The following is a 27,561-nucleotide window of genomic DNA, read 5'->3' as shown; positions in this document are numbered from 1 at the left end:
CACGTCATCTGACAAAAGAAAGGTAATGAATGGGGCTATCACGTGACGTTGAGTGGACCAGGCTAACTTGTACCGTTTGGCCGCTAGAGGGCGATAAAGTTGATCAATTTTTTTCGGATGTTTTTATGAATATCTCGAAAACGGTTTGAGTTAGGGGGTGTGACATTTATACTACGTATACACCTCGATGGGATACAACTTTTACTTAATATGGTATTTTTCTGTACAGCGCACTGTTTGACGTTGAAAAATAAAAAACAGAATTTCTGACATTTTTCACAGGGGGTATCCCATAAATTTTTTTGAAAAATTTTTGAATTTTGAAAATTGGTTTAACAGTCTAGAAAGCGGTAGGTTAATGGTAGAAATGTGACGTGGAGTGTCATTTATCAAAATGTAATTTTTTAAGGGTGCCACACACTAAAAACTGTCAAAATGGCCATAATTTGAATGTCATCTCCAAAACCGTACCAGTTAGAGGAAAATGGGCGTCAGATTAGTGTTTCCCAGTTTGAAATTAGTATAAAAAGGTCACTTTGATTGAACAAAATCCAATATGACCGTTGTGAGTGTAGTAGGCCCAAAAATCCCAAATTTGAGTCAAAATTTCATGCACTTTTCCAAAAAATCGTTCTCAACTCGCTTATTTGAAACATTCTGTATTAACACGTCATCTGGCAAAAGAAAGGTAATGAATGGGGCTATCACGTGACGTTGAGTGGACCAGGCTAACTTGTACCGTTTGGCCGCTAGAGGGCGTTAAAGTTGATCAATTTTTTTCGGATGTTTTTATGAATATCTCGAAAACGGTTTGAGTTAGGGGGTGTGACATTTATACTACGTATACACCTCGATGGGATACAACTTTTACTTAATATGGTATTTTTCTGTACAGCGCACTGTTTGACGTTGAAAAATAAAAAACAGAATTTCTGACATTTTTCACAGGGGGTATCCCATAAATTTTTTTGAAAAATTTTTGAATTTTGAAAATTGGTTTAACAGTCTAGAAAGCGGTAGGTTAATGGTAGAAATGTGACGTGGAGTGTCATTTATCAAAATGTAATTTTTTAAGGGTGCCACACACTAAAAACTGTCAAAATGGCCATAATTTGAATGTCATCTCCAAAACCGTACCAGTTAGAGGAAAATGGGCGTCAGATTAGTGTTTCCCAGTTTGAAATTAGTATAAAAAGGTCACTTTGATTGAACAAAATCCCATATGGCCGTTGTGAGTATAGTAGCCTCAAAAATCTCAAATTTGCATCAAAATTTCGTGCACTTTTCCAAACAATCGTTCACAACTCGCTTATTTGAAACATTCTGTATTAACACGTCATCTGACAAAAGAAAGGTAATGAATGGGTCTGTCACGTGACGTTGACCGGACCAGGCTAAGTTGTACCGTTTGGCCGCTAGAGGGCGTTAAAGTTGATCAATTTTTTTCGGATGTTTTTACGAATATCTCGAAAACGGTTTGAGTTAGGGGGTGTGACATTTATACTACGTATACACCTCGATGGGATACAACTTTTACTTAAAATGGTATTTTTCTGTACAGCGCACTGTTTGACGTTGAAAAATAAAAAACAGAATTTCTGACATTTTTCCAGGGGGTACCCATGGATTTTTTTGAAAAATTTTTAAATTTTGAAAATTGTCTTTAACTGTCTAGATAGCCGTAGGTTAATGGTAGAAATGTGACGTGGAGTGTCATTTATCAAAATGTAATTTTTTAACGGTGCCACACACTAAAAACTGTCAAAATGGCCATAATTTGAATGTCATCTCCAAAACCGTACCAGTTAGAGGAAAATGGGCGTCAGATTAGTGTTTCCCAGTTTCAAATTAGTATAAAAAGGTCACTTTGATTGAACAAAATCCAATATGACCGCTGCTAGTATAGTAAGCCCAAAAATCCCAAATTTGAGTCAAAATTTCGTGCACTTTTCCAAAAAATCGTTCACAACTCGCTTATTTGAAACATTCTGTATTAACACGTCATCTGACAAAAGAAAGGTAATGAATGGGTCTGTCACGTGACGTTGACCGGACCAAGCTAAGTTGTACCGTTTGGTCGCTAGAGGGCGTTAAAGTTGATCAATTTTTTTCGGATGTTTTTATGAATATCTCGAAAACGGTTTGAGTTAGGGGGTGTGACATTTATACTACGTATACACCTCGATGGGATACAACTTTTTCTTAATATGGTATTTTTCTGTACAGCGCACTGTTTGACGTTGAAAAATAAAAAACAGAATTTCTGACATTTTTCCAGGGGGTACCCATGGATTTTTTTGAAAAATTTTTAAATTTTGAAAATTGTCTTTAACTGTCTAGATAGCCGTAGGTTAATGGTAGAAATGTGACGTGGGGTGTCATTTGTCAAAATGTAATTTTTTAAGGGTGCGACACACTAAAAACTGTCAAAATTGCCATAATTTGAAGGTCATCTCCAAAACCGTACCAGTTAGAGGAAAATGGGCGTCAGATTAGTGTTTCCCAGTTTGAACTTAGTATAAAAAGGTCACTTTGATTGAACAAAATCCCATATGGCCGTTGTGAGTATAGTAGGCCCAAAAATCTTAAATTTGCGTCAAAATTTCGTGCATTTTTCCAAACAATCGTTCACAACTCGCTTATTTGAAACATTCTGTATTCACACGTCATCTGACAAAAGAAAGGTCATGAATGGGGCTATCACGTGACGTTGACCGGACCAAGCTAAGTTGTACCGTTTGGTCGCTAGAGGTCGTCAAAGTTGACTCTAGTTTTTTTTGAATATCTCAGGAACGCCTCAAGTTAGAAAATCTGAAATTTTTACCATTAACGCACCTCGTTGGATTGGTGGTTGAACAAAAGTGAATTTCAATATGACGTCACAGTTAATGTCGTCACTGCCACTTCTTCTGGGACAGAGTGTAGTTTCACTTTGTTATAGAGATTTTAATGCATTTTCAGTGATTTTTCTAAAAATCCAGGTCATATAGATAAAACTTAACGGAAGTTTCTTTGTAAATTAGGAGAGGCACAAACATTTAGACCAGATGGAGTACACTCACTGGAAAGAACCCAAACTACTAGTAAAAATTCTGCTACACTACTTTTGCCACGACACCAACAACATCGATTTGCTGTTCCAACTGCTCCGTGCTCTTCTCGATAGATTTATACCCAATTTTCAGGTAATTTCTGGTCTTAACTTTCGTCTTTTACCTTTAAATTGTTGTCGCTTAATTAGTTCTTGAAAGACTTCTTGGACAACACCGTCGCCCAAAACTATACAGTGGAATGGAAGCGTTACACGTTTTTCCGTTTCGTCGAAATATTCCCTTCGAGTGAATGGTCTCAAGAATTGAAAGCCAAAGTAAGTTTAGCATTCAGTTTAAATCATCGTTAAAACGATACGGTTTTCTTAGATATTGCAACTGATTCTTATCCCATGTTTCTCGGTGAGTTTCGAACGTGGAGAAGGCAACAAATTGATTGGAGGTCCACCAACCTTATACCAGGTTTGTATAGGACCATTCAATCGAGTTTCTAGTTCAGCGTTAATAAATTTGTAGGATAGCGGAGAGAACGCAGTATCGGTATTCATTAACAAACTAATAGATCCGGACAGTCCGTTTCCTCAAGCCGATTGCGTACGAATTTCTCTGCTCCAGTTCTCGTGTTTGTTGGTGGAACAAGCCAGTCCGCACATTCACGACGCCAACAACAAAGCGCAGGGCTACAAGCTGAGGCGATTAATGAACTTTGCCTGGCCCTGTTTGCAAGTGGAGAATTGCGTGGATCCCGCGACCAGATACCACGGCCACTTGTTGCTCTCGCACATCATCGACAAGTTCGCCATACACCGGAAAATCGTACTGCAGGTGTTCCATTCGTTGTTGAAAGCTCACCTGGCCGATGCTAGAGTGGTTGTGCGACAAGCGTTAGAGATTTTGACTCCCTCGATGCCGTTCAGAATGGAAAAAGGTAAGTGATATCAACCGGAAGCAAAATTTTACTTTTTTTTGAGTTCAAGTTCCAGAAATATTACCGAAAGATTTTAGACTGTTTTGTAGGTTTTTTTTAACTACTTGAGGAGGGTTTGGAAGATTTTTGGATAGTTGAAGGTGAAGTGAATGCTTCAGAGGCATTTGGTATCTTTTAGACTGTTCTAAGAAGCTTTTGGATGCTTCTAGACCGTTTTGAAAAGCTTCCGACTGCTTTGGAAGCATTTTGGAGTGTCTGTAGTGTTTTGAAATCTTTTTAAAGCATTTGAAACCTTGTAGACCGTTCTAGAAACTTTTGAAACTTTTAGACTGTCTTTTAATGATTTGAAAACTTCTAGACTAGTTGAAGATCATTTGGAAGCCTTTAGAGTGTTCTAAAAGCTTTTGGAAAGGTTTCGACTGCTTGAGAAGCATTCTGGAGTTTCTGTAGTGTTTTGAAACCTTTTTAGACTACTTTAGGAGCATTTGGAAGGTTTTTGAACAGTTTAAAGAGCATTGAAGGTTCTGGACTGCTTTTAAGCCATTTGAAACCTTGTAGACGGTTCTAGAAACTTTTGATGCTTTTAGACTGTCTTGAAAGGTTTTCTGCATCATTAGATAAAGTTATAGGCCGCATTCGTTTTCAAGCTCCATAGAGCGAGCAGAGCGTTTTTGACGCCACGATGACGTAATTTGGCAAAACCATAGATTGACCAATTGTCAAACTACGTCATTGTGACGTCAAAAAAGCTCTGCTCGCTCCATGGAGCCTAAAAACGAATGCGGCCATAGATTCAAAATTCCCACAATAATCTAGTTTAGTCTAGGTTTGTAAAATTTTTTTGGGGTTAGTTATTTACATAATTTGGGTATTTGAGCAGGTACGGACCTGAAAGTCATTGATGCTAGTAAATTGAACCCTGAAACCAGGGCCGTACTGAATTTTTTTTATAAAAAATGCTGGTTTTTGTTAAACTGGAATAACCAAACCGGAAAAAGCAGAAAACACACTCAATTGACTTGAAACGCTGTTTGGCCTATAATATGGGTATTTGGGCAGGTACGGACCTGAAAGTCACTGATGCTAGTAAATTGAACCCTGAAACCAGGGCCGTACTGAATTTTTTTAATAAAAAATGCTGGTTTTCGTTAAACTGGAATAACCAAACTAAAAATAGCAGAAAACACACTCAATTGACTTGAAAAACAGTTTGGCCTATAATTTGGGCAGGTACGGGCCTGAAAGTCACTGATGCTAGTAAATTGAACTCTGAAACCAGGGCTGTACTGAATTTTTTTAATAAAAAATGCTGGTTTTTGTTAAATTGGAATAACCAAACTGAAAAAAAAACAGAAAACACACTCAAGTGACTTGAAACACAATTTGGCCTTTAATTTGGGGTAGTTGGGCAGGTACGGACCTGAAAGTCACTGATGCTAGTAAATTGAACCCTGAAACCAGGACCGTACTGGATTTTTTTTACAAAAAATGCTGGATTTTGTTAAGCTGGAATAACCAAACAGAAAATAGCAGAAAACACACTCAATTGACTTGAAACACAGTTTGGCCTATAATTTGGGTATTTGGGCATGTACGGACCTGAAAGTCACTGATGCTAGTAAATTGAACCCTGAAACCAGGGACGTACTGATTTTTTTTTATAAAAAATTCTGGTTTTTGTTAAACTGGAATAACCAAACAGAAAATAGCAGAAAACGCACTCAATTGACTTGAAACGCAGTTTGGCCTATAATTTGGGTATTTGGGCATGTACGGACCTGAAAGTCACTGATGCTAGTAAATTGAACCCTGCAACCAGGGACGTACTGATTTTTTTTTTATAAAAAATGCTGGATTTTGTTAAGCTGGAATAACCAAACAGAAAATAGCAGAAAACACACTCAATTGACTTGAAACACAGTTTGGCCTATAATTTGGGTATTTGGGCATGTACGGACCTGAAAGTCACTGATGCTAGTAAATTGAACCCTGAAACCAGGGCCGTACTGATTATTTTTTTATAAAAAAATGCTGGTTTTTGTTAAACTGGAATAACTTAACAGAAAATAGCAGAAAACACACTCAATTGACTTGAAACATAGTTTGGCCTATGATTTGGGTATTTGGGCAGGTACGGACCTGAAAGTCACTGATGCTAGTAAAGTGAACCCTGAAACCAGGGCTGTACTGAATTTTTTTTATAAAAAATGCTGATTTTTGTTAAACTGGAGTAACCAAACTGAAAATAGCAGAAAACACACTCAATTGACTTGAAACACAGTTTGGCCTATAATTTGGGTATTTGGGCAGGTACGGACCTGATAGTCACTGATGCTAGTAAATTGAACCCTGAAATCAGGGCCGTACTGATTTTTTTTAATAAAAAAATGCTGGTTTTCGTCAAACTGGAATAACCAAACAGAAAATGGCAGAAAACACACTCAATTGACTTGAAACATAGTTTGGCCTATAATTTGGGTATTTGGGCAGGTACGGACCTGAAAGTCACTGATGCTAGTAAATTGAACCCTGAAACCAGGGCCGTACTGAATTTTTTTTTATAAAAAATGCTGGTTTTTGTTAAACTGGAATAACCAAACTGAAAATATCAGAAAACACACTCAATTGACTTGAAACACAGTTTGGCCTTTAATTTGGGTATTTGGGCAGGTACGGACCTGATAGTCACTGATGCTAGTAAATTGAACCCTGAAATCAGGGCCGTACTGATTTTTTTTAATAAAAAATGCTGTTTTTTGTTAAACTGGAATAATCAAACAGAAAATAGCAGAAAACACACTCAATTGACTTGAAACACAGTTTGGCTTATAATTTGGGTATTTGGGCAGGTACTGCCCTGAAAGTCACTGATGCTAGTAAATTGAACACTGAAACCAGGGCCGTACTGATAATTTTTTTATAAAAAAGTGCTGGTTTTTGTTAAACTGGAATAACTTAACAGAAAATAGCAGAAAACACACTCAATTGACTTGAAACATAGTTTGGCCTATAATTTGGGTATTTGGGAAGGTACGGACCTGAAAGTCATTGATGCTAGTAAATTGAACCCTGAAACCAGGGCCGTACTGTTTTTTTTTAATAAAAAATCCTGGTTTTTGTTAAACTGAAATAACCAAACAGAAAAAAGCAGAAAACACACTCAACTGATCTGAAACACAATTTGACTCATAATTTGTGCAAGTTTCAAATTTTAGTTTTTTTTCCCATGAACTCTGAAAATGAAAGTTACTCAACTTAACACCACAGTAAAAAGATATTAACAGAAAGTTTTTGTCCAGTTTTAGAGTTAAAGTTGCTCCAATAACTTAAATAAAGAGGGAAATTATTTTGATTGCTACTAAAACGTAAAAATCACAAAATTGCTCACTAAAAATTGGTTTTAGGTTACGACCTGTTAACACATTGGACTAAGAAAATTTTAACGGACGAAGGCCACTCAATGCAACAACTTTTTCACATATTGCAACTTGTTGTAAAACATTACAAGGTAACCTAGTAACGCCTTTGTAATTTAATTAAGGGGTAATGTTATATTTGTTTGTTAAGGTTTATTACCCAGTTCGACACGATTTAGTACAACACATGGTCAGTTCGATACAACGGTTAGGATTCAGTCCAACCTCCGGTATGGACCACCGCAAACTGGCCGTCGAACTAGTAGAAGTGATCATCAAATGGGCACTGTGCGGTATCAAGGAGGAGAACGTTTCACCTGACGTAAATTCATTTCTCTCTTCTTCTTCTCTCTTGCGTGAGCTGGTGTTTTGTAGGCCCAAAACTCAGACGGAACATCAAGAAGGCTTTTGAACGAAGACGGGTCGGAACAGGCCCGGAAAAAGATGGCGGTCGCTTCCACTTCCGGAACTCCCATGGCGGTTCCGGTCAAAAAGGAACCGTCCGTGCCCGATCACATCGATAAAAGACACACGGACACTGTGTTGAACTTTTTACTACGTTTAGCTTGTCAGGTACTGGGGATTAGTCATTTGAACTACTTTTTATACCAAATTGTATAGTTTAGTAGCAGAGCTGTCGGTAGTTGATTTACTTTAATTGGAAAATGTAGTTCAATTAATTTTAAGTAATTGAACTACTGTAATTAGATTACTTTTCAAAAACAATAATTGTAATTGATTTTTCAATTACTCAGCAAAAGTAGTTGTAATTGGTAATTGATTTTACGATTTGTTCTGTAATTGAACCACTTTGAAAGTAGTTGAATTACTTTCAGAGTAATTGAACTACTTTCAGAGTAGTTGAATTACAAATAATGTTAAAGTAATGGAACTATCCATTTTTTCTTATTATGTAGGTACAGGGTGTCCAAATAAGAGTGGCTCTCGGCTTTTTTGACTTAACGGTTGATCGTAGAGCTTTGAAAAAAAAAAATTCCTTATAAAATAATCGGTAGAAAATATTTTCAGTTTCAGGAAATGTCCACAAGAGGGCGTACTAACAACTTTAACTTAAAAAATGTGCATATCTTCAAAATTTTAATGGCCCTTTGAAAATACTTGCAAACGGAAGCTACGTTTACTAGCAACAACCTTGATTAAAACCTTTTTCTCCATCTCTTGACATAAGGTGGTGGGGGTAGGTCAAATGTTGCTTAAAAGAAACGGCGATAACTTCGAAACCCTTTGTCGTAGAATATTTAGTTTGGCACCATTGAAAAGAGCAGGTTTTTTTCTATTAGATGCCCCATAAATAATTACTTAAAGTTGTTTTCTTTCGTCCACAGATGGGGCGTTTTACAAAGACCTACTGTTTTACCGCCTAACTCAAAAAAATTAAATGCAAATTAAATGAAAAAAGTTGCGATTTTCGCTGCCTGGTGTAGTATTTTGTTCTCTTCATTTTAACATTAAACAACGCTATAGGTTGCATTTAATTTTTTTGAGTTAGGCGGTAAAATAATATTTCTTTGTAAAAAGCGCCACCTGTGGACGAAAGAAAACAACTTTAAATAATTATTTATGGAGCATTTAATAGAAAAAAACCTGCTCTTTTCAATGGTGCCAAACTTAATGTTCTACGACAAAGGGTTTCGAAGTTATCGCAGTTTTTTTAAAGCAACTTTTGACTTACCCCCACCACTTTAAGTCAAGAAATGGAGAAAAAAGGTTTTAATCAAAGTTGTTGCTAGTAAACGTAGCATCCGTTTGCAAGTATTTTCAAAGTGCCATTGAATTTGAAATTTTGGAGATGTGCACTTTTTTTAAGTTAAAGTTGTTAGTACGTCCTCTTGAGGACATTTCCTGAAACTGAAAATATTTTCTAGCGATTCTTTTGGCCTTTTGGCTCTTGAGTAGTTCAACTACATTTTATCAGTAATTGAATTAATGCCAGTAGTTGAACTACTGTAATTGTCTATTAATTCAACTACTTTACTGAAGTAATTGGTAGTTCAACTACATTTTAAAAACATTGACTAATTGTAATTCAACTACTTTCACGAATTTGAGAGTAGTTGGTAATTGTAATTTAATTACTTTTTTTGAGTAATTGCGACAGCTCTGTTTAGTAGTAATCCAGGCGTTTTTTCAACGGTCAAATCTTCAACTTTGCAGGAAATCGGTCAACAGACTCCAGTGACTCCAGGGAGCGCCAGTCCTTCGGAGGTGTTGTCGCGCCGTTGCGTGGTCCTGTTGAAAAGCGCATTAAAACCGGAATTGTGGCAAGTGCCGGTCGATCTCAATTTGGCTTTCTTCAATAAAATCCTGGAAACGGTCACGCAAGCCACTTACAATATATCGAGCGTGTCCACTGCATTGGAATTGCTGACGTTCTTGTTGACCGTTCTGAAACGCGAACAGATCTTGGATCAGTACAAACATCTTCAAGTAAGAACCAAATCAAACTCAAACAACATTTTAATTGAGCCTTACTGTTCTCGCGGACTGAGTTTACCCGTGCGTTTAGAAGTAGACATGGATTATTGACTTCATCCTTGTCTATTGTTCACTTTCAGAAAAGGTAAATATCTAAGTGAATGTCTTCCAGAAAAAAACATTTACTGATTAGCGCTTCTATTTCAGTCATTGTCAGTTTGACAACCATCGAAATTTATTTGATTTATTTACTATTAATTCTTTTCCGTTTCTTTGTGTTGTTAATCATTTATAAAGTTTTCTATTTACCACACCACCACAGTTTATTTAAGAGCTATTGTTTCTACGCTTTTAACATACTGTAAGTACTTTCATAATATTATTATTAATATTTTTATTTTTTTTATGTCGGCTGTCACGATCTAACCAAAATTGGCACAATTGCTAACCGGTTTTGAAAAAAAGTGGGAGTGTCTATTATGATTTTTATTTAGCCATTTGGTTTTTCGTAAATTCGGAATTACTTACTATTACAGTATTTTTTTAGAAAATGCCTGGAAAAATTCTCTACAGACAAGCCCAGCAGTTAATTCTTAACCTTTGTGAATATTTTGAATTGGAAAAAACTAATGGAGGACCTTTAGAAGCTTTATCATCTGTTCAGGAAGAAAATAAGAAATTTTAAGATCTTACATATTCTTACTGATGTATTTTTTGATACTAGAAGGTTGCAGCTGCTTTGAAAATTTCCCGCAAAACTGTTTATTCCATTCGGGAAAAGCAACCAAGTAATCTTATGATTTCCTCACCTAGAAAACCTAAATCGAGACGTTATCGACGGGCAAAGACCACTAATTTATTTGAAAGCATTAAAATGGATGTTCGAAATACATTATATGATATGTACAACGATAGTATGTTAATAATACTAAAATATAACAACTTTTGTAAGAAACATCTATTAACATTTCATTGTTTCCAGAGACTGAGATTTTTGGGTTGCATTATAGATTTTTCATAAAAATTTCGAACATATTAATAATAAAGTCATAGAAAAAATAAAATAAGCGTCTAAAATGTTTTCCAGCGAGTTTAAAATAAAATTAGTGGATTGCAACCTGAAAATGAGATATGAGATACTACAGCATCACTCAGAATGTCTTATTGAATTTTTAATTTGTTGTATTTATTTTAGAGGAACATGTAACCATCCAGAACCTAAATCAAGAGCTTAAAGTTAAAAAAATACTACATATTGGTAATACATCTCTGCGAATTTTGGTAAATAAATTAGGTTTGAAATTTAGACGGAATTCTATGATTCAAACGGGGACTTCTCATAAATAAAAAATGTTATTTCGGTCAAGATATTTTTGATTTGCTTCGGTATAAGGTTGTTTTAGTGCAAATTTGCAGCCAAAGATCTCTACTTTCTGACTGACAATATACGCAAAATTTTAAACGTGACGAAGCTTTAGACACCCCCTTTTCTATAATATGAACACAACAGGTTTGTTGACGAAAACTTGATTTGATTCATGTGATTATAAATGACGTAGCCTTCGTGACGCACGAGTAAACTCACTCCGCGAGAACAGTAAAAATCATTGACAACTGACTGAACCTAATATCTAAAAGTAAGGTTTGTTTGACTATTTTAGGAAGGATTGGCCGCTTGCGCTTTGTCTTCAGACGAGAAAATCATCCAAATGACGCACAATCTGTTGGTCAAACTGTTCCAGCTGTTTCCTCTAGAGCGGGTTAATAAGATTAGGGAACTGGACGTTCTTTACTCGAAAATTAACTCGGAAATTCTGGCAGGATTGAACGCTTACGAAAAGAATAAGTCACCAGTCGGTAAGTTGATGTTCAAGTTAGTTTAACGTAGTAAATAACGTAGATTTTAGAGAAATATTATCCCACAAATTAGTCCAAGCAATCGTCTCGTGATTTATCTAAAAAAATATGTCTTTAAATTGTCAAAATTCGTTTCGTCCTTAATAACGTTAAAGAATAGAAATTGGTTTAAATTACGTTATTATTTTAAAGCAAACATTTGAATTTTACAAATGGAAACTGGTTATCTTGACAATTGTAACTTGGGAGGCAAATTTGACAGTTCTGACGTTAAGGAACACTTATACTACGTCACGTGACAGCTGTCCTAACTTTCGAAACCGGTTTACCAGTGACCGGACACTATAAAACTGGAAATAGTTGCTAATTTTGGAAAGTACACTGGAAATTGTGTTTAAAGCTCTATGGAGTCAAATTTGACAGTTGGAGCGTTAAGAAACACTTTAATATGTTGCTTGTGTCACGTGACAGATGTCATAACTGTCAAAACTTACTCATCAGTGACCTGAAGGTATAAAATGCCAAATAGATGTATTTCTTGGAAGAACCACACTGTAAGTAGTCTTTACAGCTCCATGGAGCCAAACTTGACAGTTCTGACGTTAAGGAACACTTATACTACGTCACGTGACAGCTGTCATAACTTTCGAACCCGGTTCACCAGTGACCTGACACTATAAAACTAGAAATAGTTGCTAATTTTGGAAAGTACACTGGAAATTATGTTTAAAGCTCCATGGAGTCAAATTTGACAGTTGGGACGTTAAGGAACACTTTAGTACGATGCATGTGTCACGTGACAGCTGTCATAACTGTCAAAACTTACTCATCAGTGACCTGAAGGTATAAAATGCCAAATAGATGTGTTTCTTGCAAGAACCACACTGTAAGTAGTCTTTACAGCTCCATGGAGCCAAACTTGACAGTTCTGACGTTAACGAACCCTTATATTACGTCACGTGACAGCTGTCATAACTGTCAAAACTTACTCATCAGTGACCTGAAGGTATAAAATGCCAAATAGATGTGTTTCTTGGAAGAACCACACTGAAGTAGTCTTTACAGCTCCATGGAGCCAAACTTGACAGTTCTGACGTTAAGGAACACTTATACTACGTCACGTGACAGCTGTCATAACTTTCGAAACCCATTCACCAGTGATCTGACACTATAAAACTAGCAATAGTTGCTAATTTTGGAAAGTACACTTGAAATTGTGTTTACAGCTCCATGGCAAGAAATTTGACAGTTGGGAGGTTAAGGAACACTTTAATACTATGTTTGCGTCACGTGACAACTGTCATAACTGTCAAAACTCACTCACCAGTGACCTGAAGGTATAAAATGCCATTCTTCGAAGAAGTGCGAGAGATTGGTAATTTTCGCGTCACTACGTACCTACGTAATTTTTGACAGCTGTCAGGTGACGTAAAAAACTTATCAAAATGTCTGTTAATGTCACACCCGCTAAATTTAACTCTGTGGAGCTATAAATACAACTCGCAATGCGATTTGTAAAAGAAATACAACCAATCTGCGCATTTCAGTTGTATGTCAGTGCTGAGTAAGTTTTGACAGTTGCCTGCTGTCAAGTGTAAGAAACATATCACCAAAGTGTCACAAATGTCAAATTTCGGGCTTTATTGAGGTGTAACAATACAAGGGACAACGGTTTTGCATTTGATAGTTTCATGTTTAACGTAAGTAACACCTGACCATAAACAACGCTTTAAAGTGCCATAACTGTCAAATTTAACGTCTTGAGCTGTCATTTAACGTCACTGAGTTACGAATAACAATTTGCGGCGTGTTTTTAGAAAATTCTTTTCAAGGGAAATTACCTTGGGCCATCTCTTACTCGGTGATCAATCCCAAATTCAAGAAAGTCTGGTTGTACCATAAATAAACACAAAGTCAAAGGTTTCCCCTGTTAAAGCATCTTCAGGAGCATTCTCTAGTATTACTAAAACGGTACCAATTCACGCCAATAAAAAGAAACTTGCGAATCAAACTTTCAACAGTAGTAGTGCGTCACTTGGGAGTATAATACGCTCAAGTACACGTGATCTTTAAAATACAGGAAAAAATATTGTCATTTACAGTTTTTTCAACATAAAAATGTCAATTAATTGCCTTCTTAGTACGTTTCACTATTGAGATTTTAGATTGCAAAAATCCAATACATTTTTGGTTTTTTAGTTCAATTGGTCATTTCATTAAAACTTACTTTTTGGATTTTTTTTTGAAGCATTCTTTGGAACGGTAATGTTGCTGAAAGCGGCCTGCACCAACCGACCAACCTACTTAGACATTATGATTTCCCCCTTCATGCTCGTCCTGCATCGACTGGCCAAAGAACACTTACAACCCACTGCGCAAGAGTTTGCGTCCCGCACCGTGGACGTGCTAATACTCTGCCTGGACCTGGTGAAAACCCGAGTAGAGGCGCTGGACGTGGAGATGCGAAAAACCTTCATAGGCGCCATCCTGGTAGGCCTGATGGAGAAAACGCAGGACGTCAAAGTGATGAAGGCGATCACCAAGATGCTGGAAGAGTGGATGAAGAACAAAAATCCGTTGAGTCAAGCGCCGAGCGCGCGGGAAAAATCGATTTTACTGGTCAAGTTGACGCAGTACGTGGAGAAACGGTTTCCGGACGATTCCGAGTTGAACGCTCAATTTTTGGAGTTGATCAATTACGTTTATACGGATGAGCATTTGAAGAATACGGAACTCACGTCCAAGTTGGAGCCCGCTTTTTTGGCCGGTCTACGATGCACTCAGCCGCATATTAGGGCGAAATTTTTCAAGTTGTTCGACGAAAGTATGAGGAGACGGCTCTACGACAGGCTTTTGTATATTATTTGTTCGCAAAATTGGGAAGCAATCGGACAACATTATTGGATCAAGCAAGCTATTGAATTGTGTTTGGTAAGTACTTTTTGCTTCATTTTACATTGAAACTACTTGTCTATCTTTAAAATATTCTTGTGTTACAAAAATGAAGAGAAAGTTGACGTTTCCGGTGATTTTTTACAATCTACAGCGTATTTACGGTTTAATAATTATTATTAATCAATTCACATCTCTGCTATTTGTGGTTGTCATTTTTACACGACATTTCTCAAGTATTGGTGTTCTAAAATTTATTTTTAATGTTATTGAGAAGTGGCTGCGCTCCTGCAATGAAAAGATGAACAAGAAAATGGTTAAAATGGCAATTTTTTTATATTAAATACTGAACATAGACATTAAAGCTGTCAAAAGTAAGGTGACAAAAAAATTAGTATGTAACTGAAAGAAGTTTGGCAGCAGTGTAAATTACATACTAAAAGACTACAAAACATCCTCCTTTTCTCGATTTAACCGACAGTTGGCTTTATCAGCTGTTTATGTATTGTTGAACATTTTTAGACAATTGGCAACTTTGCCATTAAACTAAATCAATTTTAGTTAGTTGGCAACATGTTTAGTCGATTTTACAGGCTGTTTAGGCAATTTTCAACATTTTTAATACTTTTCAACATAATTTAGAATTTTGATGCCAGTTTTTATCAATTTTACACAGTTGGCAACATGTTTAGTCCAATTAGGCACTTCGACAAACTGTCATCAACAGCTGTTTTGGACAGACGTAAATTTTTGTTAGGGCAAACAGTCCATACCTTCTTATGGGAAATAGGGATTTATTTATCATAAATTTATAGTTTTTGAAATTTACAAGAAGAATATGCCTGGTTTTTGTTGTGTGATCAAATGTGGAAGTAGAGGAAACAGGGACAATGTAGAGGTTTTTCCGTATTCCACGTGTTTTAACCCCAAATCACAAAAAGCATCTTATTGAACTACATAGTAGTTACTCATACTTATTCTCTCTCTGATTAGAATTTATAAATCACTTTTAACTGCTTTAAAAAGCTCAAAATCACAAGAAAACTGCAAGTAACACGTTAAAGCTCATAAGACACCACACTGAATTTTACGGTGTTTGCCCTAACTAAAATTTTTGTGGTACATCAGCTGTTTTCCTTAAGTGCCTAATTTACAGGCTGTTTAGACTCTTTTGTACATTTTTAACACTTTCCAACATAATTTAGAGTTTTGATGTCAGTTTTTACGAATTTTAGACACTTGGCAACATGTTTAGTCCAATTTACAGGCTGTTTAGACACTTCTGATCATTTTTAACACTTTCCAACATAATTTAGACTTTTGTTGCCCATCTTTATCAATTTTAGTCGGCAACATGTTTAGTGCAATTTACAGGCTGTTTAGACACTTTTGATCATTCTTAACACTTTCCAACATAATTTAGACTTTTGATGTCAGTTTTTACCAATTTTAGACTGTTGGCAACATGTTTAGTCCAATTTACAGGCTGTTTAGACACTTTTGATCATTTTTAACACTTTCCAACATAATTTAGACTTTTGATGTCAGTTTTTACCAATTTTAGACTGTTGGCAACATCTTTAGTCCAATTTACAGGCTGTTTAGACACTTTTAATCATTTTTAACACTTTTCAACATAATTTAGAGTTTTGATGTCAGTTTTTACCAATTTTAGACATTTGGCAACATTTTTAGTCCAATTTACTGGCAGTTCAGACACTTTTGTACATTTTTAACACTTTCCAACATAATTTAGAGTTTTGATGTCAGTTTTTACCAATTTTAGACAGTTGGCAACATGTTTAGTCCAATTTACAGGCTGTTCAGACACTTTTGAACATTTTTAGACACATTCCAACATAATTTAGAGTTTTGATGTCAGTTTTTACCAATTTTAGACAGTTGGCAACATGTTTAGTCCAATTTACAGGCTGTTCAGACACTTTTGAACATTTTTAACACTTTCCAACATAATTTAGAGTTTTGATGTCAGTTTTTATCAATTTTAGTCAGTTGGCAACATGTTTAGTGCAATTTACAGGCTGTTTAGACACTTTTGATCATTCTTAACACTTTCCAACATAATTTAGAGTTTTGATGTCAGTTTTTACGAATTTTAGACACTTGGCAACATGTTTAGTCCAATTTACAGGCTGTTTAGACACTTCTGATCATTTTTAACACTTTCCAACATAATTTAGACTTTTGTTGCCCATCTTTATCAATTTTAGTCGGCAACATGTTTAGTGCAATTTACAGGCTGTTTAGACACTTTTGATCATTCTTAACACTTTCCAACATAATTTAGACTTTTGATGTCAGTTTTTACCAATTTTAGACTGTTGGCAACATGTTTAGTCCAATTTACAGGCTGTTTAGACACTTTTGATCATTTTTAACACTTTCCAACATAATTTAGACTTTTGATGTCAGTTTTTACCAATTTTAGACTGTTGGCAACATCTTTAGTCCAATTTACAGGCTGTTTAGACACTTTTAATCATTTTTAACACTTTTCAACATAATTTAGAGTTTTGATGTCAGTTTTTACCAATTTTAGACATTTGGCAACATTTTTAGTCCAATTTACTGGCAGTTCAGACACTTTTGTACATTTTTAACACTTTCCAACATAATTTAGAGTTTTGATGTCAGTTTTTACCAATTTTAGACAGTTGGCAACATGTTTAGTCCAATTTACAGGCTGTTCAGACACTTTTGAACATTTTTAGACACATTCCAACATAATTTAGAGTTTTGATGTCAGTTTTTACCAATTTTAGACAGTTGGCAACATGTTTAGTCCAATTTACAGGCTGTTCAGACACTTTTGAACATTTTTAACACTTTCCAACATAATTTAGAGTTTTGATGTCAGTTTTTATCAATTTTAGTCAGTTGGCAACATGTTTAGTGCAATTTACAGGCTGTTTAGACACTTTTGATCATTCTTAACACTTTCCAACATAATTTAGACTTTTGATGTCAGTTTTTACCAATTTTAGACTGTTGGCAACATGTTTAGTCCAATTTACAGGCTGTTTAGACACTTTTGATCATTTTTAACACTTTCCAACATAATTTAGACTTTTGTTACCAATCTGTATCAATTTTAGACACTTGGCAACATCTTTAGTCCAATTTACAGGCTGTTTAGACACTTTTAATCATTTTTAACACTTTCCAACATAATTTAGAGTTTTGATGTCAGTTTTTACCAATTTTAGACAGTTGGCAACATGTTTAGTCCAATTTACAGGCTGTTCAGACACTTTTGAACATTTTTAACACTTTCCAACATAATTTAGAGTTTTGATGTCAGTTTTTATCAATTTTAGTCAGTTGGCAACATGTTTAGTGCAATTTACAGGCTGTTTAGACACTTTTGATCATTCTTAACACTTTCCAACATAATTTAGAGTTTTGATGTCAGTTTTTATCAATTTTAGTCAGTTGGCAACATGTTTAGTGCAATTTACAGGCTGTTTAGACACTTTTGATCATTTTTAACACTTTCCAACATAATTTAGACTTTTGTTACCAATCTGTATCAATTTTAGACACTTGGCAACATCTTTAGTCCAATTTACAGGCTGTTTAGACACTTTTAATCATTTTTAACACTTTTCAACATAATTTAGAGTTTTGATGTCAGTTTTTACCAATTTTAGACAGTTGGCAACATGTTTAGTCCAATTTACAGGCTGTTCAGACACTTTTGAACATTTTTAACACTTTCCAACATAATTTAGAGTTTTGATGTCAGTTTTTATCAATTTTAGTCAGTTGGCAACATGTTTAGTCCAATTTACAGGCTGTTCAGACACTTTTGAAGTTTTTTAGACACTTTCCAACATAATTTAGACATTTGTTGCCAATCTTTATCAATTTTAGACAGTTGGCAACATGTTTAGTCCAATTTACAGGCTGTTCAGATACTTTTGAACTTTTTTAGACACTTTCCAACATCATTTAGACTTTTGTTGCCAATCTTTATCAATTTTAGACAGTTGGCAACATGTTTAGTCCAATTTACAGGCTGTTTAGATACTTTTGATCATTCTTAACACTTTCCAACATATATTAGAGTTTTGATGTCAGTTTTTATCAATTTTAGACTGTTGGCAACATGTTTAGTCCAATTTACAGGCTGTTTAGACACTTTTGATCATTTTTAACACTTTCCAACATAATTTAGACTTTTGTTGCCCATCTTTATCAATTTTAGTTGGCAACATGTTTAGTGCAATTTACAGGCTGTTTAGACACTTTTGATCATTCTTAACACTTTCCAACATAATTTAGACTTTTGATGTCAGTTTTTACCAATTTTAGACTGTTGGCAACATGTTTAGTCCAATTTACAGGCTGTTTAGACACTTTTGAACATTTTTAGACACATTCCAACATAATTTAGAGTTTTGATGTCAGTTTTTACCAATTTTAGACAGTTGCAACATGTTTAGTCCAATTTACAGGCTGTTCAGACACTTTTGAACATTTTTAACACTTTCCAACATAATTTAGAGTTTTGATGTCAGTTTTTATGAATTTTAGTCAGTTGGCAACATGTTTAGTCCAATTTACAGGCTGTTCAGACACTTTTGAAGTTTTTTAGACACTTTCCAACATAATTTAGACTTTTGTGGCCAATCTTCATTAATTTTAGTTAGTTGGCAACATGTTTAGTCCAATTTACAGGTTGTTCAGATACTTTTTAAGTTTTTTAGACACTTTCCAACATAATTTAGACATTTGTTGCCAATCTTTATCAATTTTAGTTAGTTGGCAACATGTTTAGTCCAATTTACAGGTTGTTCAGACACTTTTGAAGTTTTTTAGACACTTTCCAACATAATTTAGACTTTTGTTACCAATCTGTATCAATTTTAGACACTTGGCAACATCTTTAGTCCAATTTACAGGCTGTTTAGACACTTTTAATCATTTTTAACACTTTTCAACATAATTTAGAGTTTTGATGTCAGTTTTTACCAATTTTAAACAGTTGGAAACATGTTTAGTCCAATTTACAGGCTGTTCAGACACTTTTGAACATTTTTAGACACTTTCCAACATAATTTAGAGTTTTGATGTCAGTTTTTACCAATTTTAGACAGTTGGAAACATGTTTAGTCCAATTTACAGGCTGTTCAGACACTTTTGAACATTTTTAGACACTTTCCAACATAATTTAGAGTTTTGATGTCAGTTTTTACCAATTTTAGACAGTTGGAAACATGTTTAGTCCAATTTACAGGCTGTTCAGACACTTTTGAAGTTTTTTAGACACTTTCCAACATAATTTAGACTTTTGTTGCCAATCTTTATCAATTTTAGACACTTGGCAACATGTTTAGTCCAATTTACAGGCTGTTTAGACACTTGATCATTTTTAACACTTTCCAACATAATTTAGACTTTTGTTGCCAATCTTTATCAATTTTAGACAGTTAGCAACATGTTTAGTGCAGTTTACAGGTTGTTTAGACACTTTTGATCATTTTAACACTTTCCAACATAATTTAGAGTTTTGATGTCAGTTTTTACCAATTTTAGACAGTTGGCAACATGCTTAGTCCAATTTACAGGTTATTTAGGCACTTTTGATCATTTTTAACACTTTACAACATATTGTATACCTTTGTTGTCAATCTTAACCAATTTTACACAGTTGGAAACATGTTTAAGTACAATTTTTGATCCATCATTTCAAAGAGAAATTTTGATTTTCAAGGTGACTGCGGCTCCATCGATGGGTATCGAAATGGCCCACGAAAGCAGCATTCTACCCAGTATAACCTCGGTAATCAAGCAGGAAAAACTCAACGAATTCCAAAGAACCCATCCGGAAAACGTAAAATTTTACGATTGCACCGAAATCAAGGAAGAAGTGAGTTTTTTGTTTACTGTTGTCTACATTGTAATTCTGATTAATCTATTGAAGGTAATCGACATGGATAAGGTTGAGTCGCAGCCGGACGAAAAACCTCTGAGCAGAGCGGAAACGATAACCAAAATGATTAATAAACATTTCGAGTTTATCGAGGTATTAACGGTTTAACTGCTGTTTTGGGGGTTTAACTTTTGTTTTTTTAAAGATTTCTCGCAATATCACTACAGAGCAATTTCTGTTGGCCGCCGCCCAACTATGTCACATCGACACTAACTTGGCCGAGAAGCTGTGGCTCAGTTTGTTCCCGCAATTTTGGAAAATTCTAGGTTAGTTCACTTATTTTTATGGTGGGTAAAGATTTAACATTTAAGACGTATCATCTAAAGCAGGTTTTACACCGCGCTTTGATGTCAAAGAAATTCATGAATTTATTCATGAAGCTGCTTCAAGGACAAATTTTACCAGTGTAAAACAAAATTTTATGTCAAATTTACCTTCAAATAATTTTACTTCAAATTTTTCACCAAATAGGACAGGTTCTATTTTCATCCAACTTATTTGATCAAACTTGCCGTTTTGCGTAATGCCAACTGCCAACAGATAAAAACGAAAAGTAAAGTGAGGTTAAAATCAGAGACTGACTATTAGTATTCAGTTGAAGCTGCAGAATTCAATACATAAATACAGTATTCAAGGCGATTATGAGATTTCAAAATATTCAAAAAACCAGAAAAATAAGAAAACAAAGTAGGAATAATCTTTTTGGTTGGCCAAACTGTTTTCATTGACAGCTTTGACATAAAAGTTTGATAGGTGTAAAACGAAATCACATTATGCTTCAGGAAATTCATGAATTTATTTGATGCATAAAATTTGATCAAATAAATGTGTCCAATTTCTTTGAAGTAAAACTTTTGGTGTAAAACCTGCTTAAGAAGTAAGAAATTAAAAGTGAGGTTAACCCATAAGATATGGCGATCCCGTTTATACTCACGTATCATTTATCATTTAACATGTATCATGTAAGAAGTGGCCTTGAAAATTGGTTATATTTTAATTAAGATTTAAGAAGTAAGGATTCTTACGTGAAAATCGTATTGCGCATGTGTTCAAATCTATCAAATGTCAACTATGGTAATCACGTGTGTTTGAAACGTTCTCTTATTGGTTACATCTTACATGTGTTTCTTTATTTCTTAAGCTGGGTTTATACAGCGCACAATGCATAACATTGCACAAGAAACCACAAGGGTTTCTTTTTGGTGTTTATACAGTCGCACAACATATAATTTTTAACCAATGAAAAGAGCTTATGACAACACGTGATAAATGTCATTGCAATGTGAAATGTTATTTTTCTGTCACTTGCCATTTGTCAATCATGTCAAGCACAGATAAGGAGGATAAGGCAAAAAAGATGTGCTTGCTGTTGTAAAGTTGGAAAAGGGGAAAAAAAATTAATTTTAATAACAACAATATATTAGAATTCTCCATATTTAGAAAGCCAACACAAACCGACCATGCCATCCCTGATGATTGCAACCAGGGCAAGACGTTGTTTTAGGCGAATTGGATTTTGTGTCTTGTCTTTCTGCAGGAATGGCCCCACAAGAGCTAATAACTTATGGAACAGTTCTGGAGTCATACGCGTATATTTGAAAAACTGCTCTGTATCATGTTTTTCTGCAAACTGAACTATTTTTTCAAAAACACTATGTTCATTGCGTTTTCTATTCATAGGTCGCGTTTTAAACCTCCGTATTCTTCTTTTCTTGACATCTAAACTTAATGCTGTAGCTGCAGCACCCATCAAGAGTAGAAGCCCCAATTGTTGCCAAGGTTCCTCTGCAATTGTTTAATAAATTCTTGATGTAAAGAGAAACTAATTAGCTCTAGATAATTTTTACCACTAAACTCTGTTTTTTCCGTAGACACTTCAACTGTTTTTATTGCACTAAATGATCAAAAAATCACAAATACAAAATCAACAACAAACCACAATTCATAAACAAAACAATAACACAATACAATGACGGACGGCGGATGTCAAAATATGACATTACAAAATTTTGTGCATGCGTACAGCTGTTTTCGCATAAGAAAGTTAAAAATTATGAACTTTCTATGCAGTATGGTGCAAGTGTTGTGCGCTGTATAAACCCAGCTTTAAATGAGTAGAAATGCACTTAAAAATTATAAATGATAAATCTTAGGTGATAAATCTTAAATTAATATAAACCCACCATTAGTTGATTCTTAACTGAGTGTGCGTGTGTGTGTTTTGTAGAAGAGGAAGAACGTTCGGTTCTGGCGCAGGAAATGATCCCATTCATCACGTCTGGCACGCACATAATTCAAAAAGACTGTCAGCCGAGCGCCATGAACACTTTTATCGAGGCGCTGTTCAGGTGCAGCCCTCAAATCAAAATGGCGCCTCCCACCATGAAGTATTTGGGCAAAAGCCACAATTTGTGGCATCGTATGGCCCTCACCATGGAACAGCAAGCGTTCGAGCCGCAGGGAAAAGTCAACGTGCCTGCCAGTTGTTATGAGTTTGAAGGGGAGCAACCAAAACAGGTAAATTTGACTTATCTTGTATAAATCAAATTTAAGAAGGGGAAGTTTAAATTAGGGCAAAGTTGCGCAATTTAAACCAAATTTTGTTTTTATTTATTTCCAACTGTAGAATTCTATTTGGGCAGTGGGAAGTGAAACAATGATTGGCACAAAATTTGATGTAATGAAACTAAAATGAAGATCCGTCTACAATGTTGCCGCGTGTTACATTACTAGTCAAAGGTTATGCAACCACATACGCACTTAAACATTAATAATTAAGGAATATACAAGAAAACACTTATCCTACTTAACATTATTTGAAAATATATTCCAAAACTAAAAGCGTAATTCATACAGGGTGTCTCATTTGCCACTTTGAACTCACTAATGTCACTTTTTAAGTCAATTCTTTTAGACCAACTTTGACCCTAAATATCTCAGAATTTTTTTTTGTAGGACACATTTTAGCTTATTTTGCTTTGTTTAGACAGTTGGCAACGTGTTTTTATCTAGTTTTGATGTTCCTCCTGGAGCAAAATAAAAAATTGACAAAATTGTACTTTTTACAAAAATGACATTTTCTCAGGTTTTGAATAATTGTAACTTTTTTTATTTGAACTTTGATAAATTTCATTAAAACGCCATTAGAAAAAGGATAAAAAATACTACAAAATGAGCTAAAACTGGCCTCTCTAGCTCTTCATGTTACCGAGATATTGAATTTCAAAAAGTAGTAAAAAAAGACCCCCATTCTTTCAATTTTTTTGAAAAATTAAAAATTTTAAAGTGCTTTTTTTGTACTTATTTTACCTAATTTAGGGTCCTTTGGTATAAATTTGCTCTTTGATGTGCATTGGAACCCTCCTGGAGCAAACTAAAAAATTGCCAAAATTGCAATTTTTACAAAAATGACATTTTGTCAGTTTTTGGATTGTAACTTTTTGATTTGAACTTTGATAAATTTCACTGAAACGCCATTAGAAAAAGGATAAAAAATACTACAAAATGAGCTAAAACTGGCCTCTCTAGCTCTTCATGTTACCGAGATATTGAATTTCAAAAAGTAGTAAAAGAAGACCCCTAAATTTTTTTGAAAAATGAAAAATTTTAAATTGCTTTTTTTGTACTTATTTTACTTAATTTAAGGTCCTTTGGTATAAATTATGCTCTTTGATGTGCATTGGAACCTTCTTAGAGCAAAATAAAAAATTGCCAAAATTGCAATTTTTACAAAAATGACATTTTCTCCGATTTTGAATGATTGTAACTTTTTTATTTAAACTTTTATAGACTTCACTGAAACGCCATTAGAAAAAGGATAAAAAATACTACAAAATGAGCCAAAACTGGCCTCTCTAGCTCTTCACGTTACCGAGATACAGAATTTCAAAAAATAGTAAAAAAGACCCCTAATACCCCCCATTCTTTCAATTTTTTTTTAACCAGTTTTAGACAGTTTGCAACATGTTTAGTCAATATTACATGCTGTTTAGAAACTTTTGAACATTTTTCAATATAATTTAGAGTTTTGATGTCAGTTTTTACCAATTTTAGACAGTTGGCAACATGTTTAGTCAATTTTACAAGCTGTTTAGACATTTTTGAACATTTTTAATACTTTTCAACATAATTTACAGTTTTGATGTCAGTTTTTACCAATTTTAGACAGTTGGCAACATGTTTAGTCAATTTTACAAGCTGTTTAGACATTTTTGAACATTTTTAATACTTTTCAACATAATTTAGAGTTTTGATGTCAGTTTTTACCAATTTTAGACAGTTGGCAACATGTTTAGTCAATTTTACAAGCTGTTTAGACATTTTTGAACATTTTTAATACTTTTCAACATAATTTAGAGTTTTGATGTCAGTTTTTACCAATTTTAGACAGTTGGCAACATGTTTAGTCAATTTTACAAGCTTTTTAGACATTTTTGAACATTTTTAATACTTTTCAACATAATTTACAGTTTTGATGTCAGTTTTTACCAATTTTAGACAGTTGGCAACATGTTTAGTCAATTTTACAAGCTTTTTAGACATTTTTGAACATTTTTAATACTTTTCAACATAATTTACAGTTTTGATGTCAGTTTTTACCAATTTTAGACAGTTGGCAACATGTTTAGTCAATTTTACAAGCTTTTTAGACATTTTTGAACATTTTTAATACTTTTCAACATAATTTACAGTTTTGATGTCAGTTTTTACCAATTTTAGACAGTTGGCAACATGTTTAGTCAATTTTACAAGCTTTTTAGAAATTTTGGAACATTTTTAATACTTTTCAACATAATTTAGAGTTGTGATGTCAGTTTTTACCAATTTTAGACAGTTGGCAACATGTTTAGTCAATTTTACAAGCTGTTTAGACACTTTTGAACATATTTAATACTTTTCAACATAATTTAGAGTTTTAATGTCAGTTTTTACCAATTTTAGACAGTTGGCAACATGTTTAGTCAATTTTACAAGCTGTTTAGACATTTTAGAACATTTTTAACACTTTTCAACATAATTTAGAGTTTCGATGTCAGTTTTTGCCACTCCTCACCATTAAATATCTCAGGAACTGTTTATTTTTTGTAAGATACATTTTAGCTTATTTTGCAGGTGTTGACAAGCTGCATCTAATGACGTATTAACATACAGGGTGTCCCATTTGACATTTTTTATTTAAGTCACTTTGAACGCACTAAATGTCGCTTTTAAAGCAATTTCTTTAGTCGGTTAAAACCAAATTGGATACTCAAAACTTTTAAAATGATGTTTGAACGAACATTCCAATTGACATAATCATGTTTCGAATGTAAAAAAAAATGTTTAAGCATTTTCAGAAAGTTCTATGACTAAATTTGTTTCCAATGTCCAAACAATGTATTAGGCATGTTCTGAATGTTATAAAAATGTGCAAAACATGTTCAGGAAGTTTTAAAAACTCTTTTCAATCGACTTAACATGTTTGCAATGTTATGACGGTTCCAAAAATTGAAACTTTATGGATATCCCAATGGAAAATGTCGAATTTAATTTACCGCCCTGTATTAATAATGACTGAAATTGATTAATAATCGATTACAGAACGACTTGCTCGACTCGTTGGCCGACTTGTACAATCAAATGTGCGAAGAAGATTTGTGGGCGGGGCTGTGGCAGAAACACGCCCACTACCGCGAAACGGGCGTGGCAATCGCCTACGAGCAGCACGGTTTCTTCGAGCAGGCGCAGACTGCCTACGAGACGGCCATGGCCAAACATAAAGGTTTTTAAGCGTGCACCCAGTCAAGTGACACTTTTTAACCAGTTTATTGTAGCAGACGCAAGCGCCGGACCAGTTTCGGCCGCTTTCCAGCGCGAAATTCTGCTCTGGAGCGACCACTGGATTCGGTGCGCCAAAGAACTGCAAATGTGGGACGTTCTAGCCGATTATGCCAAAACGGGAGTGTACGATCCTTTGCTTTTACTTGAAGTAAGTTTATAAAAATTGGTTGGCATTTTTTGAACTATTTTATCGTGATTAGAGCGCGTGGCGCACATCGAAACCAAACTGGGAGTACATGAAGGAAGCGCTAGAAAATGTAGAATTCTGTTGCCCGAAAGAGATGGCCTGGAAAGTGACTTTGTACGGGGGATTTTTGTGTATTTGCCAGCCGGACGAAACTAAACCGTTGCAATACGTTGAGAGGTAAGTCGAAACCATATTAAAACAACCTCATTCGTCACTTTGTGCTCGTGTTAGGTACGTCGAGAGCGCCAGCGCTTTTTGTTTGAACGAATGGAGGCGATTGCCTCATATCGTCAGTCACATTCATCTGCAGTATTTGCAGGCGGCTCAGCAAATTATGGAGCTGCAAGAAGCTTATCAGATTCACAAATGTTTGCTAGAAGGTACGTTTAGTTGCGAAAATAGTAGTAATATGTTTTCCCACACGCGAATGCAGTTAGTCGGATAAGCTTCAAGTGCGGGAAAACTACTTTGCACACGTGTTAGGAACAATATTTTTTCTACGAATGAAATATCTATACATTTTGTTTTTAATTTTTATTGATATTAAAAACAACAACTTATAACTATTTATTGTTATTAACAACATTAATGTTAAATGTACAGTTGGTCGCGTTTTTTAAATTGATCGCAGATTGAGCAACTGAAGGTAAAATACTGGTACTTGGAACTGCTTCACTTTCTTTAGGATTGAAGGTCAGAATTTTGTTACTTAATCCTTTTTTATAACTTGTGGATTCATCAATGTATTCTTCAGCTACCGTAGTCGATTTCCAACCCCCCAAGCGTTTTATGTCAGTGATTCCTTCTCCAGAATCGGCCAGGAACGTTGCCGATCGTCGACGATAACTGTGCCCTGTGTAGAGTTCTGGATTTGGCAACTTCAAAAAAATAGCTATTTCAGAAGGCATTTTTCCAAAACTGTTTACTCCAACACTTTCCGAAAAACATTTACCCTTTCTGTAAACTAGGAAAAAACGATTGTTTGACTTTTTTGGACGTAGGCCGGTGTATCTTCTGTA

General features: G+C 34.8%; 1 protein-coding gene across 13 annotated transcripts in view; it reads left to right on the top strand.

Annotated features, from left to right (window-relative positions):
- Nucleotides 1-27,561, top strand: part of Nipped-A (Transcription-associated protein Nipped-A) — a 128,521-nt gene that overhangs the window by 62,968 nt on the left and 37,992 nt on the right. For 11 of the 13 annotated variants that reach the window (XM_081976126.1, XM_081976125.1, XM_081976124.1 and 8 more), the window contains exons 24-41: nt 3,024-3,185; nt 3,242-3,367; nt 3,420-3,512; nt 3,567-3,978; nt 7,383-7,486; nt 7,546-7,716; nt 7,770-7,967; nt 9,570-9,842; nt 11,492-11,687; nt 13,936-14,618; nt 20,317-20,472; nt 20,527-20,628; nt 20,681-20,801; nt 22,763-23,052; nt 26,116-26,296; nt 26,349-26,503; nt 26,556-26,719; nt 26,774-26,922. In XM_081976126.1, the coding sequence (XP_081832252.1) occupies nt 3,024-3,185; nt 3,242-3,367; nt 3,420-3,512; nt 3,567-3,978; nt 7,383-7,486; nt 7,546-7,716; nt 7,770-7,967; nt 9,570-9,842; nt 11,492-11,687; nt 13,936-14,618; nt 20,317-20,472; nt 20,527-20,628; nt 20,681-20,801; nt 22,763-23,052; nt 26,116-26,296; nt 26,349-26,503; nt 26,556-26,719; nt 26,774-26,922 (3,736 nt within the window). The remainder of the gene's footprint in view (nt 1-3,023; nt 3,186-3,241; nt 3,368-3,419; nt 3,513-3,566; nt 3,979-7,382; nt 7,487-7,545; nt 7,717-7,769; nt 7,968-9,569; nt 9,843-11,491; nt 11,688-13,935; nt 14,619-20,316; nt 20,473-20,526; nt 20,629-20,680; nt 20,802-22,762; nt 23,053-26,115; nt 26,297-26,348; nt 26,504-26,555; nt 26,720-26,773; nt 26,923-27,561) is intronic. The other 2 variants (XM_081976127.1, XM_081976119.1) reach the window with 1 other exon arrangement.

This window comes from Ips typographus, linkage group LG3, assembly GCF_016097725.1.
Source record: "Ips typographus isolate SLU linkage group LG3, UJ_Ityp_2.0, whole genome shotgun sequence".
NCBI lineage: Eukaryota > Metazoa > Arthropoda > Insecta > Coleoptera > Curculionidae > Ips > Ips typographus.
This window is presented reverse-complemented; position numbering and strand designations above follow the sequence as displayed.